At 33.5% G+C, this 18,575-nt stretch overlaps 1 protein-coding gene across 7 annotated transcripts in view; it reads right to left on the bottom strand.

The window, feature by feature from the left end:
* tau (microtubule-associated protein tau) overlaps positions 1-18,575 on the bottom strand; it is a 38,963-nt gene that overhangs the window by 3,969 nt on the left and 16,419 nt on the right. For 3 of the 7 annotated variants that reach the window (XR_013261161.1, XR_013261162.1, XM_077441010.1), the window contains exons 1-6: positions 3,805-5,122; positions 3,616-3,659; positions 3,301-3,484; positions 2,983-3,191; positions 1,400-1,585; positions 496-525 (exon numbers count right to left, since the gene is read on the bottom strand). Coding sequence is in view for 5 of the 7 variants with exons in the window: in XM_077441010.1 (XP_077297136.1) it covers positions 496-525; positions 1,400-1,585; positions 2,983-3,191; positions 3,301-3,484; positions 3,616-3,659; positions 3,805-4,705 (1,554 nt within the window). In the remaining 2 variants the exon portion in view is untranslated. Of the gene's footprint in view, positions 1-495; positions 526-1,399; positions 1,586-2,982; positions 3,192-3,300; positions 3,485-3,615; positions 3,660-3,804; positions 5,129-18,575 lie in introns of those variants that run through there. The other 4 variants (XM_077441012.1, XM_077441013.1, XM_077441014.1 and 1 more) reach the window with 4 other exon arrangements.

Genomic DNA, 18,575 nt, shown 5'->3' with positions numbered 1-18,575 from the left:
CATGGAGCATAATTATCACTCCTTATACATCCTCAAACAAACATTGTCACAATCGGCGTGTTCTAGACATATAATATATAATACATACGGACTATGAAATACTAATAAAATCGTATTATATATATATATATATATTACTGTACAATAAATCTCAAAAATAGTTTTGAAATGTTTATGATTTGGGGAGTGATACATGCCGAGATGTACAGTATGGGATGAAGCATTTTACTAGTATAAAAACATTTCTATCTCACCAATTCCCAATACGCAGTGCACTCATAAAGATGTTCATCAACACTATGATGTCTACAATGATAATGAACTATTTTTGAGATTTTTTTCCGGTGTGCTTTAAAAACATGATTCAATATAATACAAACACAAATAGTATAATTCACACTCGTGAGATAAACAGGTATAAATATTTGTGAGTGATTTTTTTTTTGTACATGGCACGCAGATTTAGCCTGGGATCAAATTACTTAAATTACTCACATCATTCTTTCCATCCATGGTATTTGTACACTGAATCGAAAAATATAAGAAATTATAACAAACAAATAGTTCCATTAAATAAACAATTAAACATTTAAGCTGACACGTATAATATTGTTGAGTGCTTTTGTAAAAAAATAAATAAAATTCTGTGATTATTTTGTACATTGAAAAAAAAAAAGCTTCTAATCTAATTTGTAATTGAGTTTAATAATACATACTATTATGTATTAGATTAGCTTCATAAATATGTAATATAATTAAAAAGCAATCTTAATGGTTTCAATTTAAATTCACGAGGGAGTGATTGCAGTAATTTTTTGATATACAGTAATTGTCTACTTGGATTTAAAAGCAAAAATAAAATAAAATAAGTAAGAGCATAGTGTTTTAAAGTTTTAGCTTTAAAATCCAAGTGGCCAACTATAATATATGTAAATTATAGACAGTTCAATTACTATGGTATATCCCTCAGGTAAGTTTATAGAATGTAAAAGTCATATTATTGATTGATTTTTATTTTTCAGAAGCTAAACCAATATAAAGCCTACATTTTAAACTGTTTATAACTGCTAATTGTCCTAACACCACATCTCTATGTAGATTTAAAAGAAAATTGACACATATATGTATGTATGTATATAATTGTATATAAAAAAAATTGTGAATGAACTAAAAAAAAAGCCCAATTTTGTGTCTCTAAAATATGTCATATAATGTAGCAAAAATATTGACGAATCAAAAATATATTGTTTTGTAAATAGTGTGTGCACTATTGCTATTATATTTGTTTTTCAAATTATTATATTTATCAATGATCTCACCTCATAATTTCATGATTAAAAAATGTGAGTATAGTCATCAAATATCTGTTGGAATGGGAGAAAAATTGTCTCAGTTTTACCTTTACGTCTCCACCTCCAGGCTTATGGGTAATGTTGACTGTAGACGCAACTTTGGGCTTTGCCTTGTCCTTAAAGTCCAACTTGACTGTCTCTATCTTTTTGTCCCCACCGCCGGGCTTATGCGTCGCATTTTCGAGTGATCCAATTTTGGACTTGGCATTCCACTGTAACTTCTTCTGTGTAATCTGTAATATGAAAAATACAGAATGAAACTTCTTATCTTCAATATCCAATTTTTTTATTACACACACATACATATCATATGTACCATGACAGGAATTACCCCTAAGGCGACACATATGGTCAGATTATTTTTGTACATAAGTACCAACAATTGATCAAACATAACTGTATGGCAGATATAATACAATAGAGACATCTATGGATAATCAACAATTTTTTTGATACACAGCTAATTTGCGAGAAATGCATTATGTAGGTAGCATATTTTTATTAGATTCGACAAATTTGAGATGCTAATAATTCAAGTTTGTGAAAAACTGAGGGGAGGATACCGATTTAAGGTCTGTTCATACCTATCTAGCACGATCCGAATCCTGCAAGTATCCTGCAAGTACGGACAGTATTCTTTAGTACATTCTACATATATATGGACGATGCGTGTAAATGCGCATGCGCGAATGGAGTATGAATACGTCCATATAATGTACCAAAGAATACTATCCGCACTTGCAGGACACCTGCAGGATACGGGTCGTGCTGGATAGGTATGAACAGACCTTTATTGGACCCGTCATAACTATTAAGCTAGAAAAAACTCTAAATTTAAAATTCTGCATGTGATTTGTGTTTTAATAACCATATTGGCGAAAACACACTGACTGGCACTGGCACATGTTTTATTAGATACTTTTAAACATGCGAAAAAAACGCGGCACCTCTAGCCCATATACACGGTACACAGTCCCAAAAGTCACCCCCTGGAGTGTTTTCGGTGATATTTTATCCATGTATAATATTTAGCCTTGCTTGATAGTGATCGATAACGGTGAATCGCATATTTGAAGAAATGTAGGAATTTGTGAATGTGAATACACAATGCATACACGTGCGAGCTCCCAAAGCATATGCACTCCACACGTGCAACTTCACCTGAATTCGGTTTTGGGGAAACCCCAGTAAAACGGTCACAGCGGTGAGCTAAATGACGTGACGTCCCGTACCACTCAGTGTGTTTTCGCCAGGAGCGTATTTGGCCGGAATTTGTATCCACGACCTCTCTACTGGTATGCAATAGCTTTACCAGTGCACTGTTCTGTGACTATATGTATGCAATTTACTCAAATATATAAGTTTTCATACATTGAAATGAAAAGAAACCGAAAAAAATGTTCTTATTATAAGAAAAAAAGGATGGGCAACGGGAAAGTATACGGATTTGTCGGCCGACTAATTGCGCGACCAGAAAAATGTATGAAAATGTGAGCGACAAAGAAGTTGACGGGCGTGGCATGCCTCATCTAACTGCATACATTGGTCTGGTCGCCCTCAACCAAGTCGCTCGCAAATCGCACGATGTGGCCCGGTTCTAAATAAAAATCTTTAATTTCAGGAACTATACCTTTTTATCACCACCTCCCGGTACATAAGCTTCGTTTTTGGCTGCAATCTTGGGTGCCGCTTTGTTGAAGTCCAATTTTCTGTTTTCAATACGAACTTTGCCACCGCCTGGTTTATGCGTTGCATTCTCCAACGATCCAATCTTGGACTTCACCATCTTGATGTTGGGCGAAGGAGCTGCACCGACTTGCACTTTGTTCATGGGGACTTCTTAAACCAACAAAGCATCTTTTTAGCCAACATGTGCATTTAAATTAAAATGTTCATAGTGTGATAGCGTTAATGTTTTTGAAACATCTCCTCATATCGATCGACTTACTTTTCTTTTCGAAGGAAGTGTTACTAGTCGTCGAATCTGGAGTGTTGGGAGTGTGAGCTGCACTCTTGCTGGGACTGCGAACCACTCCTGGTTTGCCCACAGAAACTGCAGATTGACCTTTCAAGCCTGGAATTTTGCTCGGGGACTTTTTGTTCGGGGAACCGGGAGATCCGTTAACCTGTTCCTAGGTGAAATATTATTTTTGCATTTAGATTAAAGTTCCTTACGAAATTGGTTACTTGCTATGTAAAATAGTACATAAATGCTATGAAGTATGAAGTTTTATATTCGATGTATGAAACAAGTTTGACTTACATTGCCTTGTGTAGATTCATCAACACCGCTATCATTGTCACCTTCTGAAAATTAGATTTGTTATTAGTTCATACATAAGAATTTATTTGTTTATACTATTTCTAAATTATTCATGTATTAGTAAGGTTGAATGTATCAAATACTCAGTCACTTAATATGAAAACAAGTGTACAAATTAGTATGAAATACCTCGTCGAGAGCGTGGTGCTGATGCAGCTTTTCGTACTGGTGTTGATTTTTTATCATCTGGAGTACCTGATTTGATGGGTGTGCCTAAATCTGTTGGCTTTGGACCAGCTCTGGAAGCTGGTCTACCGTTGACAGAATCAGGAGTTCCGTTACGCACTTCAGTATTCTTCGGTTCTGGTGTATCTACCCTCTGTTCGGACTTGACCGAAGCTGATGAAGGTGGTCTGGTGGAATCTTTTACTTGGCCTGCAGGTATAGGAGATGCTTTACCCATAGGTTCAGGTGTTTTAGACAGAGCAGAGGAAGGCCTATTGGGAGAGTCGATCTTTCCGAGTAGATTTGGCTTCGGATCTGGAGAAGAATCGCTGGTTAGTGACGGTGACCTATCCAAAGGTAATGCTGCAACCTTATGTCCATTATCCTGAACGGATTTAGTCGGAGTTCCGTTTTGCGGCTTGTTTTGAGTCACCACGTCATCGTCATCGTCGTTCTTGCGCAGGAGGGGAGATCCGTTCTTCCTCTCATCGGAATCTAAAGATCCCATTATAGATTCGGTCATCTTCGAACCGGATAGTCTCGATTCTGGTCTTTCTACTCCTTTGCCGTCTGAGGAATCAGACCTGACACTCTCCCTGGAGCCACGCGTTACATCTTCCTTGGAGAGTCTGGTTAGTCCGACGTTCAGCGGAGATTCTTTGGATTCGAACGATTGGACGCCTTCTTTGATGAAAGCCAAACCTGGTCCACGAGATACGCTATCTTCAGGTCGTCCTCCGATGATGCTGACTGATCTGCGGCGCTCTTCATCGTGCTGAGGAATACCAGGCACTGCTCCAGGTGGACCGGCAATGCTGAAGCTCCTGTTTTTCACGCCAGGCGGGGGTGTTGCTTCAGGCTCCATTGGACCTCTGCGTACTTGAGGTCCTGGAGAGTCTGGCGCCGAGCCCAGAGATGCTAAAGAGCTCTGTCTGGATCCTGGATTTAGAAGAGGCGCTGGTGGTCTTTGCTGGAATGAATTTTGTCTCTCGATTGAGCCTTGAGGTGGAGGTCCTTGGCGACGCGGTGGTGGTTGTTGGCCTGGAGGGATTTGCTGTGGTGGTGGTCCTTGTAGACTTTGAGGTCCTTGAGGTGGAGGCGGTCTCACTTGCTGTGGAGCAAACGAATTCGGCCCAGAGGGTCGAGGTGGTACAGGACCTCTAGGTGGGGGTGCGACGACCCCTCCAGGTACAAAAGGCCTGGGTGGGCCTGCAACTGGTGGACCTGGTGGTTGCTGAGGACGTGGAGGCTGCTGAGGGCCACCTGGGGGCCGCAACGGAGGCCCCGCCTTGCAACGATAACATCAAATAAAATGTATCCAACATTTGGAAATAAAAAAAATATTCGTGTCAAAGTGAAATAAAATTAAAACAGTGAATAGGACTCGATTCAAAACTGTTTCACGAGCTGGTTTCACTTCAATTAGCAATTAGCTAGGAAATGTTTTAGCAGTACCACCTAATTAGGTGCTTCGCATTCAAATTAACTGTTATTAGACTCAAGAACAATCCGTATACAAAACTATAGTTTCAATTTAATCACACGAGATCTCGTACACTATACATAAGTAATTATCCAAAAACTAATTTATTATATGAAGCTCAATGTTTAATTAGAAAAAGGATTTAAGCAACCAATTCTAACAGTCGCAACATTAACATTACTACTTACTCTTATACATACATATATTATAATCAAATAACACTAACGAAAAAGTGACATACCACAATTACAGCACCATATCTATTGGTGGTTGTAATTCACTCAGCACGTTACATGTTAGCAAATGTATATTATATAAAACAAATAGTATTATATTATATAATATTCGTTATATATAATATATTGATCTATTTACTCACACATGTACTATTTATAAATATGTACTCCCACAACAGATTACTTTATTTAGCAAACAAAATCAATATAGACACATTTGTATGATTTTCTCCCTCAACCCCTTAGTGCTATACCATAGAGCGCGATAGTACGGCTTCTTCAATAAAATTTACAAACAAAACGTTCCGATTTAACCCTTTCGAGTCGCGCAAAACGATCGGTCAATGCGTTGGATAATGGCGTGCCAGTCACCGTCATTTTCCAACGTGCAAAAAATTTGCAAACGCTTCATTAAATACCCCAAAAGTAATTTTCCACTTTGGGTGGAATTGAATTTTCGGCGAGAGTTCGTGTGTGATTATTATGATGTATGGAAAAAGTCGGGAAAACTCAATCGCAATTTCCCAATTTCAGCGGTGTGAAGTTTTGCCGTAGAATTATTCCGATTTTCAGAAACTTTGTTGTTTTCGGCACATTTGCAATAAGTTGTTGTTTGAATCAAAGGTCAAAGCTTTCACAGCGAACCTACGCTTGTATTATTATATAACTTTATTAACTTAAAAGGTTCATAACACTGTATAAAATTATTTGATTTTTACATATTTGATTGACGTCCATTCTAACAAAATTATTATACCATGCTAAAAGTGCTTACTTTGTATTTTTACTGAAAATAAAACCGATTTAGTATAATTGCTTATGTGTTTGGAAACCTAACAAAAGAAGCTATCGAGGTTACATACAATTATCCGTTTTCATAATCCATAGCTTAATTTTGTATTCATCCATAAAAAGGCATAAAAAAACAGTTCTTTTTAGTATGTATTATACTTAGTACATGAAAAATTGACAATTTCATAATAAAAAAAACAAATGAGTAAATTTATTTTATTATTTAAAAAATATATTGAATTTGGTATAATTATCTAACTATTTATTTATGTAGATATGCAAATACAATGTAATTGTAGTTATAATAAAGCAGAATTAAGGACAAATCTATATACTATTCAAAGTCCAATTTAGTTGTCAAAGTTTTGTCTTTCAGCGAAACGAAATACACACATATAAATATATGATGAATCACTGCGTGACACAATTTTTTGTAAATGTTTGAGCATTTTATATATTTCTGTTGAGGTTTTCGTGCCGATTCGATAAAAAAACTTCAACAAAATCAATACTTTCATTATATTGTTCCAACAAGATACGAAAAAAAGGTTGTTTACATTACAAAATTTACAACGAGATTGGATTTTTTCTGCTTTTGAGCACGAGTGCACCATTTGAATGTCTACATATTTGAAAAACGTGAGCTTTTCACGTGCCCGGATCGACCTTCGACCTTAATGACCTTTTTTGATAATTTTACAACTGCCAAACCCAAGATATCGTCGGTTAGTAAAAGTTTACGACATACACACCGAACGGATCCATCATTCGCGACACGCGAACTTTGAACCGTCAAACATTCGAAAATTTTGACTTTTAAGTGACTCCACTTTCAGAATTGTTCAATGGGAACATAATATGTCAATAGAAACTAGTTTACTATAAAAAACAATAAAATTTAAAGTGCATTTAGTAAAAGAACATTTCAACAAGACTTCAGAACTACAGAAATATATTTAATTATATAATTCAAAATTGTATCACTTCATCGCTGCACGTTTTTGTATACATTTTTATCGAATATATTCAAAAACTAACGAAAAATATAGATTTTTTCAACTTAATTAGTTGTAAAACTGTTTTTAAATGTTGTTGTAAAGAAACAGAAATTAATTTAGCTTCACTTAAGGTGTAGCGACTACATATTTAAGTGCTTGCGGGCGTTCTAACCTAGCGTAAGCACCTACCGGTTGGCGCTCGGTGACAGAGCATTTAATTAAACTTTGACTTTAAATTTGAAACAGAACTAAATATACTAAACTGACTGTCGAAATTCTGGAATTAGAAAACTTTTTTGCTGGAGCTAAAAACTATTTGCGTAAATTCAATATTTAAATTGATATTTGACAATGGTGGTCCAACTTTTAGTTCACAAATTGTTATCAATTATTATAATTGAATATGTACAGAATCTCAGAAAAGCAGAATAAACGTATTACAGACACCAGTATTTTTGAATATTTTTAAACGCAAATCATTACATTTAATGTTTTGCGAGATATTTCTCGAAATAAAGAACTTATATTATATGAAATAATAAATGACTTATTATTTGAAAATAAAACGGCTCATATAATAAAAAAAATAAAATTAGATACGTTTAACATTATTCTTATTATTTATTGAATTTAATTTATATATTTTTCTTTGATTTTATTGTATCTTCAAACTTATGTATTTCAATATAAGAATAAATTTCATCACCATGTTTCATAGCTACATGTGTGTACGAGAATATATTTATTTATTTTTTAAAGGAAAATCACATCACGAATTCTACACAACCTCAATCCCGAGAGGACTCAACGCTTTGCGCTTGAAAATTTAATTTTAGGCCTTCCGGAAAATTCGCCACGAAAAAGTGTGAAAATACACACGTTCCGAACGATAAATTCTATGGAGAAATATCAACAAAAAACTTATAAAAATCGTGCGTCTTATTTCAGATTCAAATTGTTCTTACCATATCAGGAGATGGAGCAGACATCTTTTAAAACCTTTAAAGAGGCTTTATATAGTTCTAAAACCAAGGCACATAAACGTAGACCTCACTCGTACAGTCTATTCGAAACCTTTTACTTTGAAGAAGGAAGAAAAACTAGAAGGAAACGATATAGATATTACCAAAAGTTCATATGAAAATTTCACTATATAAATACTCAGTGCTCAAAAGTTGTACTCCAACATCTAATTTAGTGTTTTGTGCGCGTCTGAAATACATATTATGATATTTTAATGCTATATAATCTATAAATAAGTAATTTGCATTGTGTATGAATTATAATATAGGCGTGTTTCGTGTTACGCCAACGCTTATATAATAAATGAGTATGATCTCTACATAAATATACATGGTTTAATTGTCTTAAGTGTGCGAAAATGATAAGAGACACGAGGGAAATTATCCATTATGCAAAGATACACTTATTGACACATTTTTGACGACACGTTTCGGCGAAATTTTCCTCGGATAGTGTATCGTTATATTGAATTATTGACACGTCGATGGCTAAGCTTTGAATATAAAAGACGCCATTATTCGACGTTCTTTTTTGTGAGCGAAAATAAAATGAAAAAAGAATGAGAATATGAATCAGTTATAGCGGCAAAAAATTTAGCGAGGCATAAAAATCGCCCGGCATAAAAATGGTGCCTGACTTTGTATTTTTTTAAAAATACATGCATATGGGTATTAAAAAATTCATATATTTTTAAGTAAAAACAATATATAGTTACATATGATGTATTTAAAGCAAACTATATGAAGTTTTTCAACGCTGTGTGAGTCAACGTTTCATACGTTAATAATGAAAGAAAAGAAAAAACAACTGAAAATTAACACTGGCAACACTGTTGTCTTAGAAGTGACTAAAAAACACTGCTAAATAAAATCAAACGGCTTATAACGATTCAGAACCCACAGTTTCTATAATGAGGAAAGGTTATTCCATTTATAAAGACCTACCCCCACTCGTCGGAAAAGATGCGCACGTTAGAATCGTGTACTGATCTTTGCTTTTGCGCATCTTTGCCAAGGAGTGGGGGTAGGCCTTTGTATATGAAACGACCTCTACTTCTATACTATAGTGATAAGGGCTTAAATACCAAATCCAAACTGAGATGAAATGACAGATCTTCAAAACGTTCACAGGTTAATCAATAATGGAGCTTATTTTATCGTTTGTATATTTAAATATATCTTTTTTGTTTTCAGTATTTGCTATTATGTATATTTTACAGTCCAAATGTTCACTTAGGCTAGTTCATGAACATTTTAGTTTTTTCATACACAAACTATTGGTTAAGACTAGCAGTCATAAAAAGGTGGCGCTTGAAACTCTTAGCTGTCAAAGCTTTTGAGATATCAAAACTTTTAAGCTGTCGAAACCTTTGAGATGTCAAAATGACAAGCATTTCAAATTTAAATCCTATGGAAGCCGCACTACAACGTTGTTATAGTGCTCGTTTCAAACAACCTAAGGCTATCTTCAAATAGACTTACCAAGTATCGTATGAAACTTTTAACTGTCAAAATTTTTGAGCTATCAAAACCTTTGAGGTGTCAAAAAAGCAAGTATTTAAAAGGAAAATCCTATGGAAACCACATTACAACGTCGCTGTAGCTCCCGTTTCAAACAGTCAAAAGCTCTCTTCAAATAGACTCACCAATCATCGCATGAAACTCTTAGTTGCCAAAACTTTCAAGCTGTCAAAATCTTTGAGATGTCAAAACGCCAAGTATTTAAAAGCGAAATCTCATGGAAACCGCATTACAACGTTGTTTTATTTAGCGTTTCTAACAGTTAAAAGCTAGATTCAAATAGACTCAACAGGCGTCACATGAAACTCTTAACTGTCAAAACTTTTGAGCAATCAAAGCCTTTGAGATATCAAAATGCCAACTATTTAAAATGGAAATCCTATGGAAAGCGCATTAAAACGTTGCTTCAGTTCCCATTTCAAACAGTCAAAAACTATCTTCAAATATCGCATGAAACTTTTAAGCTGTCAAAACCTTTGAGATGTCAAAACGTCAAGTATTTCAAAGGAAAATCCTATGGAAACCCCATTACAACGCTGATATTAAAAATATTGCAACCCACGAGGATGGAACAGACGATTAAGAATACTTAAACTTCTACCTAATAGTGTTTGCGTGAACGAACTTGTTCGTTTGTTAATTTGTTATTTTTTGTACAGTATAATTGTACAGATTGTTACAGAGTTTAATTAACGTATGAAATGTACACTTGAACTGTAGCATACATATACTCAAGCGAAGGTGTTTATATCTAGCAGAATTGTCTAAGATCACAAACTATCCTTAAAACTAAAAGTTCAACGTTTCCTCTGAAAGACAGCTTGGTAAATATGCAGTTTTCATCGTAATTATGCAACTTCAACGACCCTTGTTGGTTCCTCTCTATACAAATTGATCGAGATCTTAGATAAAGCATGTTTCAAAAAAAGCGTTTCAAGCCTCAAATGTCAACAGATCGATTATTCAGGGCATGCCAGGTCAAAGTCCGAGTTTTATAATGGGTAAAAGTAGTTTGAAAAGGCCGTGAATTATGAATACGTATATGGAGTTTTCCGATAAGTTGCCATTGATGATGCTATAGAGCCTTCTATTGTTCTCGTATCGATCTGCTGGCTTACCGGGCCAATAGCTTGCACCTCTGGCAGCGTTTGTCAACCTTTTCGAATTTATGGAAAACGGGGGTAAACAATTAGGGCGAATAGAATGTGAGGCGCGCGGTTGTAAAATTTCAGCATGCTGAAAAAGTGGGCCATCGAGATAAGGGCTGAAAATAGTCGCTAACAGGCGTACTCAAAGCAGGAAAACATTATCAGTAACATAATGGTTTCAGTTTGATAAACTAAATGTGCAAATTAAAAGTTTCAACGATAACGATGTGGTATAAAATTCCTCCAATTTGCACGATTCAAGTTTACACGTCAGTGACTATGTAATTAAATTCGAGGTGTAGACTGGCGCAGTCTCCACTATCAACTAAAAAGTGTCCTTTTTAATCTAATATTGAAATATATATGATATATTTTACACGCTAAAAATAAGAATGTATGATGCAATTTTATATTCAATGGTTCGTTTTTCCTCCGATGTATTGAAAAGTTTGGGAAATCAACTTCAAATGCAAGATACCGAGTTTATGCCAACACCTGGTGCAATTTTCTGTATCACATTAAAATTCGATATACCTATGTATGTACATTCTGAACGGTGAAAATGATTGAATATATTTACATTTAAAAAAAGTCGTCCTATACGGTTTTAATTATTTTATACATTTGTATAATATATGTAAATGTTTAAAATGTGCAATTATAAATCGTGTAGTATATTACAAAAGTATGATCTGTTCCAGTCCTATTATATTGTCACACATTTTTATTTTTTAGGAAGGCTTGACAGGAAGACCCCAATGCGCCTTCCTGGACAATTAATTACAAACAATGCAGCATTTTATTATTACATAAATCACTGTATTTCCAGAGGCAGAAGAACACGAAATAACAATTAATTAATTAATTAATTACAGAATTAATCCATTGAGAAATCTATGGATTTAGATTTTGTACATAATTTTTACAAATTATACACACAATAAATACAGAAGATTTGTGACAACAGGAAAGATGATTTTTTGCCAGTTTTGAGGAACCGTTTCAACAATAATAAAATTGGCAAACTCTGATAAGAAACGATCGATTTGGAGTTATAAATACCCCCAAATCTAACCAGCAGTATAGCGGATTGAACCCACTGATCACTTAGTGCTAAATATACACGCTACCATTAAGCCATACTGTTGGCTTAATGTAGCATATTTATAGACTATAATAATTTGGATTTTTTTTTTATTATTTAAAAAAAATAAACGCTTAATATTCACCTATTTAAGTTAAATTGGGTCGATTATGATAAGTTGATAAACGCGAATTCAAAGTCGCCATTTTGTTTGAAAGTCCCCATACAAAGCGCACCGCGTTCGCAATGGGTTTTTGTGTAGGGGAAGTGCTTTTCAGAAGATCGAAATTTTTTCCATGTTCCCTTAATTTTTTTGAAAAGAAAATTCGTTGAGAGCTTCCTTAGAATATACCTTAAATTTTAACACAAAAAATTACGAATTTTATGAAATATAAGGAGGCCAAAATGACCTATTTTGACAGAAAATGTCATATTAGATATCCATATGTATAATACATAGAACATTCATTTCATACACTATAAATGGGATGATATTTATAAAGAGAATGTATTTTTTTTTACGAAAATGAACATCCTAACGTTCTACAAATTTATATATACATACAGTGTAAAGGAATCTGACGGTGAAACGAAATTTTAATCATAACACAAGGGAATGTTGTGGTAAAAACGCAAAGCCACAAATTGGATAAAGTTTTTAATATTTGCATGTTTAGTTCGGAATTTTTCTAAAAAAATACAATATTTCTGCGATTAAATTGGAATTAGACACGGAAATTGATAAAAGTTTCGCCATACAAAAATGCTACATCCTTGAGGAACGTTTACTCTATTTGATTACTTTCATTTAAGTTTGATCGAATTATACTTTAATTAGTGTAAATTTGATTGAAAACAATCTAAAAAACACGAGTATTTTGCATTCATTTAAATCTTATATCGCAACGTATTCCTGAAATGATTCGTCAAAGATAAGAAACTATTTTCAATATACATTCAATTTGGATACCTTTCAATATGTTTTACCCTTTTTTTAATATATTTATTCAACACACAGAAATAATATTGAAATTTTCATTAACGCAGAGCATCATCACAAATTTTGTTTTTCATTTGAAGTGACAGCATTTAAACGAGCTTAATTTGAAGTGACTTTAAGCGGAACAGAAATCCATTTAGACATTTATTAGAGGAAGCCTTTAATATTTGAGCTTTATTCTATTAAAATTACTTTCGGGAATATATACAAATATATAAATAATAACTAGGACGTGAGTTGAATTAATTTTCCCAAACAAAAATAGAATATTTTGAACAGATTCATCTTGCTGTAGTGTTCGTCTGTTTTAAAACAGCCTCACACTATTTCACTCATCAAGAACTAGCCTTTTATAATCATCTGTCATTCGTACGTGTAAGAGTCCTTTATAAACGTTTTCAAAGTGCATAAATCCATATACATACATACATACACCAATGTCGAGCTTTTCACTAGCATGGAAAGGTAATCTAAATAATGGATTCTGTAGTACGCTCGACTCTATCCTCGATATAAAACGGCACTCAACCTTTTTTACCTAAAGTGTGAAACGATTCTAAATCGTCCAAACACTTCAAGTTACAGTCACCGTAAATTTAAAATAATCTACGTATTTTAAACAAAACCTAATCCATCAAATAACGTGACGTGCTTTATAAAACATCACGCTATTCAAAACCCGATATGCACACGTTTAATTAATGTAATGCTAACGTTACCTGGTGCTGCTTAGATTTATTATGTTCAAGCGTTGCTACTTTATCAAGACGACTACGTAAAATCTCTTGGGAAGTATTCTTCTCTTACACAATATGTACACTATGTATATGTTATGTTCTCTTACATAACATACACGTGTACTTTTCAAGTGTACATACATACAGCCAGCAGTTTGGCTTAGTGGTAGCGTATATATTTAGCACCACTGAGGTCAACGGTTCGAGTCCTCGCCATCTGCTGGTTAGATTTGGGGGTTTTGTGACCCCAAATCGATCGTTTCTCTATCAGAGTTTGCCAATTTTATCTGATCATTGCTGAAACGGTTCCTGAAAATTGGTATTAGATCTAATCCTGCTGTCACAAAATCTGCCTGTGTATAATTTGTAATAATTATACACAGTAATCTGAAATCTATAGATATCTCTATAATTTCGTATTTATTATATGTATAAAAATTGTATACAAAAAAAATCTAAAAATAATCCATAGATGTCTCTATGATTATTATTTCTGATTAATTGTTATATGCTATATATTCTGATTGTATATGTTTGTATTACTGTATTTCTGATTTCTGATTGTTTTATGTATTGTATTATGTATTCTGTAGTTCGTTAGCGTACACCCGTCGCATTGGAGCAAATCTGTAATGGCGAGTGTATATTGATTTGTAACAATAAATAAATAAATGAAATAAATATGCCTGGAAAATTTCGTTGGTGCGAGAGAGTTATATTGCCAGTAATGATAGGTCTCATTTTATAAAATATGTGGTAAATCGGACTCAGTCTATCAAATGATCTCATATTGTGTTAGTGTTTGATGAATTTTTGTATTTACATTGGAGTTGTGAGTGAATGAGTGATAATACCATACAGCACCAGTTGAAAAAAAGTTCTAGTTTGCTTATATATATATGCTTTCAATTTTCATCTTAAATATTGGCGATGAGCCTTAAAATCCCGGTCAAATTTTAAAATATTGACCATGTGGATTTGTATATGTAGATGAGATATATGAGATCTTTCCATATATTTGTTAATACAAATAGATGACCTAAAACCTAGAGGGACAGAAAGAAGGATTTGAAATTGGCAAAGAAAGTTTTTATTTAAAGAAATAAGTAGAAGAATATAGACATATGTACGTGGATTATATCATTTTTCACATGTAAAAAAAACGCTGGCATGTCTAGTCTATACTGTCGTGATCCTTTCCAAAACTCACCAACTGGAGTGTTTTTGGCGATACTTTATCCCTGTATTAACATTGGTTTGACAGTGATCGATAATAGTGAATTCCATATTTGAATAAATGTAGTAGAAACTCATCAAAATAATAAGAGCATACGAAGGGCATTCGAATAATAAGGAAGACACGCCTTTCACAGCTGGAGTCTACCTTTACTTTGCCGTACTTTTGAGTACTTTTGAGTGTGTTCTTCCATGAAGACGCATACGAACAAAGAGGTACGCAACACGTGTCAAGCATTCGTTTTTTACATCGTTTTTCATATGTAAAAAAACGCTAGCACGCCTGATCTATGCTATGGCATCCAGGAAAAAATCACCTCTTGGAGTGTTTCCGGTGATATTTTATCCTTGTATTAGCATAGGTATAGTGAATGATAATGGTAATTCCTAGATTTGAATAAATTTAGAAATTGGCAAACTCAGATAGGAAATGATCGACTTGGAGTCACAGACAGATATTGAAAATATAAGTCGAAAAACCAAGATTTTTCGCGATTTTTATGACAATATGTGAAATAGTCAGTTTACCATGCATACTTTACTTAAAAAATCCGCTAATCACTGTGCTGGACACCAAACGTCCGGTTGAAATAATAGCAAGAAATGAATCTAATATATAATTTCGAAAGAGACTTTGTATGTAAGTTTGTAAGTATTTTTGTTTGGGAATCGAAAACAAGTCAAAGTTTAGATGACGACGATTCAATTGGTTGAATATTATATTTTTTTCGATTCAAATACATTTAATAAAAAAACAAATGAATATTTACTATTAGATTCTTCATGTTTACGCTGTTTATATTACAAATACTGAGCGAAGCCGGGTGAAACAACTAGTATGCTATATTAAATATAAGGTGCTTGAGTGTGGTAGACAAATTCGAACTTTCGACATTTTAAAAATTTTCGACTTTTGCTCACCAAACCAAAATTTCCCCTCTAAAATTAAACATTGCCAGGTGAGTTATTTCTGTAGAAATGTTTCCTGTAAAAACAAACCCATTTAGAATTTTCATCCCGGAGTTAAGTATTCAAAATAAATATCATACGTTATTTTTAATTAAAATGCAAAGGGCTCACTCTAACGAGGTTCCATTGTGTTAAATTCCAAAGGGTCCGCCCTAAAGGGGAACTTTTTACCCCGAAAGTATTAAACAGATATGTCATAACGCCGTCGTTAATCAGCGTGGAATTGCGGTTTTTCGATCGGTCACGCGACAGACTATAACCATATCGCGATGTTCACTCAAATTCCGATTTCAACCGGGGATCGAATGTTTTTCGCGATATGTATATATGCGTAACTTTCGCTCCGCATACCGCGGGCAAATTGCCTCTACGCATGCACACGCTGCGGAGAAGGGGTTAACTAGTTTGCTAGGGGTTGACCCCGCCCCGATTTGGGGTCGTTTGTGACAGCGAAAGTTAAAAGAATAAACGTCAGATTTAATGCGCCACTCGAAACTCGGTTACGCTGGCTGATTATAAGGTTAACGTGGGCGTGAAATTATTATTGACTGCTACTGTACTTACTTTAATCAATGAAAGTGTTTCAAAGTAGTAAATAAACACAAATATATCAATTGCGGTCTTTTTTTGACAAATTTGTCAATTAAATGTTTATATTAACACATTATACGACGGTCTCTTGCCAATTGATTTTAAGATAATTTGTTTGAACACCAATATATTATGTAATTTTAAATATTTTAATGAACATATGTATGTTCCGAAGTATTATAAAATGAGAAATATTATAATAACACTGAGCAACAAAAAAATTATCAGAGCGGAAACTAACCAATTGACCCACTAAATTTGAATATGATAATGATTTTTGTTGGTTAGTGATAGTTACGAGATATGAGCGTTTAAAAAAATGCGTGATTTTTATAGTTTTTTGGCTTTTGCGGTCTTTAACTCAAAATCTAGTATTGATGTGCTCAAAGAAAGTATTGGAATCAATAGTCAGATGTTTTTTATATTGATTGTGATTTCTTTTTGTTTTAAAATACCTATAATTAATTGTCTAGCGAATTTTAAAAGTCAAAAATGATTTTTTTTCCGGATTTTTTTTAGGTAAATAGGTAATACGTTAGGTAATTAATTATATTTATTTATAAGAAATAATAACAATCAAAAGAAAAAACATTTGATTATTGATTCCAATACTTAAATTTGGCTCAGCAATACTAGATTTTGAATTGCAGACTGCAAAAGTCAAAAATATGTAAAAATCGACCATTTCTTTAAACGCTCATATCTCTTAAATGAGAGCAATCCAACAAAAATTATTATCATATTCAAATTCACTGGGTCAAACTTAGTAAAGATTGGTTAGTCTCCATTCTGGTAACTCAAAAATGTGATTTTTTGTTTTGCTCAGTGTAATTATATATTTTTATTCCATACGATAAGAATGATAGTGCAATCCTAATCGGCCATATAAATAAAAATAAATTTGATACAAAAATATTTGAATTTATTTAAATATATAAATATGAACTTATGGTGGCCATTGAAGCAGTTCCATCCATCAAATATGTATTGATGAATATAAGTAATTAGCCGCAGTAAGAAGACAATAAAGAAATAAAGTCTATCTTAAGGTATTAATCAAGGCATTCATTCCGATAAAATTGTAATATAAAGAAAAAAAATCTAATTTTCTTTATATAAATGACTCATTTGGAAATTCTCGGGGGGTTTAATCGACTTTTATTCAGGTGTGAAAGTTTTAAACATCTTCTAAATACTCTTAATACTAGTTGAACGAACTAGTTTCTGGAAAAGTTTCTTTTCTCTCGAAACATTTTATATTACTTAAGACACAAAACTTATGAACAGTTTTGTTTATTAAATAAAATTTATATTTTACCATGCTGCTATTACGTGCTGCATCTAAGCGACTCATATTATATTAAAGTATGTAAATATATAGATTATAAATTTGAAATCATATTCAAATGGTAGTGACAAATAGTAAGTGGGATGGTTTTGCCAATTTCAGCCCCAATGCGCCTTCCTGGCCAGAAACAATGTACATTTGATACAAGTATTATTATACAAAGTAAATACATATCAATTAACATCCACAGAGACATCTTGGTCATATTTTTACATATGCAGCATTTTTTAAACAATTCAGCGAAATTCAATAAATCATATCAATTAACATCCACGGACACATTTATGCTCAAATTTGTAAATTTGCAGCTTTTTATACAATTCAGCGAAATTCTAAATTGCTGGAAACTTGAGATTCTGTGTGAAAATGGGTAAGGTTGCCAATTTGTTAAAACCGTTTCAATGAAAATCAGATGAATTAGCAAATTCTGATTGGAAACGATCGATCTGGAGCCAGTATAAACCAGTGGGATTTGAACCCGTGACCATTTTGATCAAAGGATTATATGCTAATCACTAATCTATTTTGCTGGTTGTACTGGTCGTTTGTCTGAATTCTCCTCTAATATCC

The sequence above is a fragment of the Arctopsyche grandis genome, chromosome 11 (assembly GCF_051622035.1).
Source record: "Arctopsyche grandis isolate Sample6627 chromosome 11, ASM5162203v2, whole genome shotgun sequence".
NCBI lineage: Eukaryota > Metazoa > Arthropoda > Insecta > Trichoptera > Hydropsychidae > Arctopsyche > Arctopsyche grandis.
This window is presented reverse-complemented; position numbering and strand designations above follow the sequence as displayed.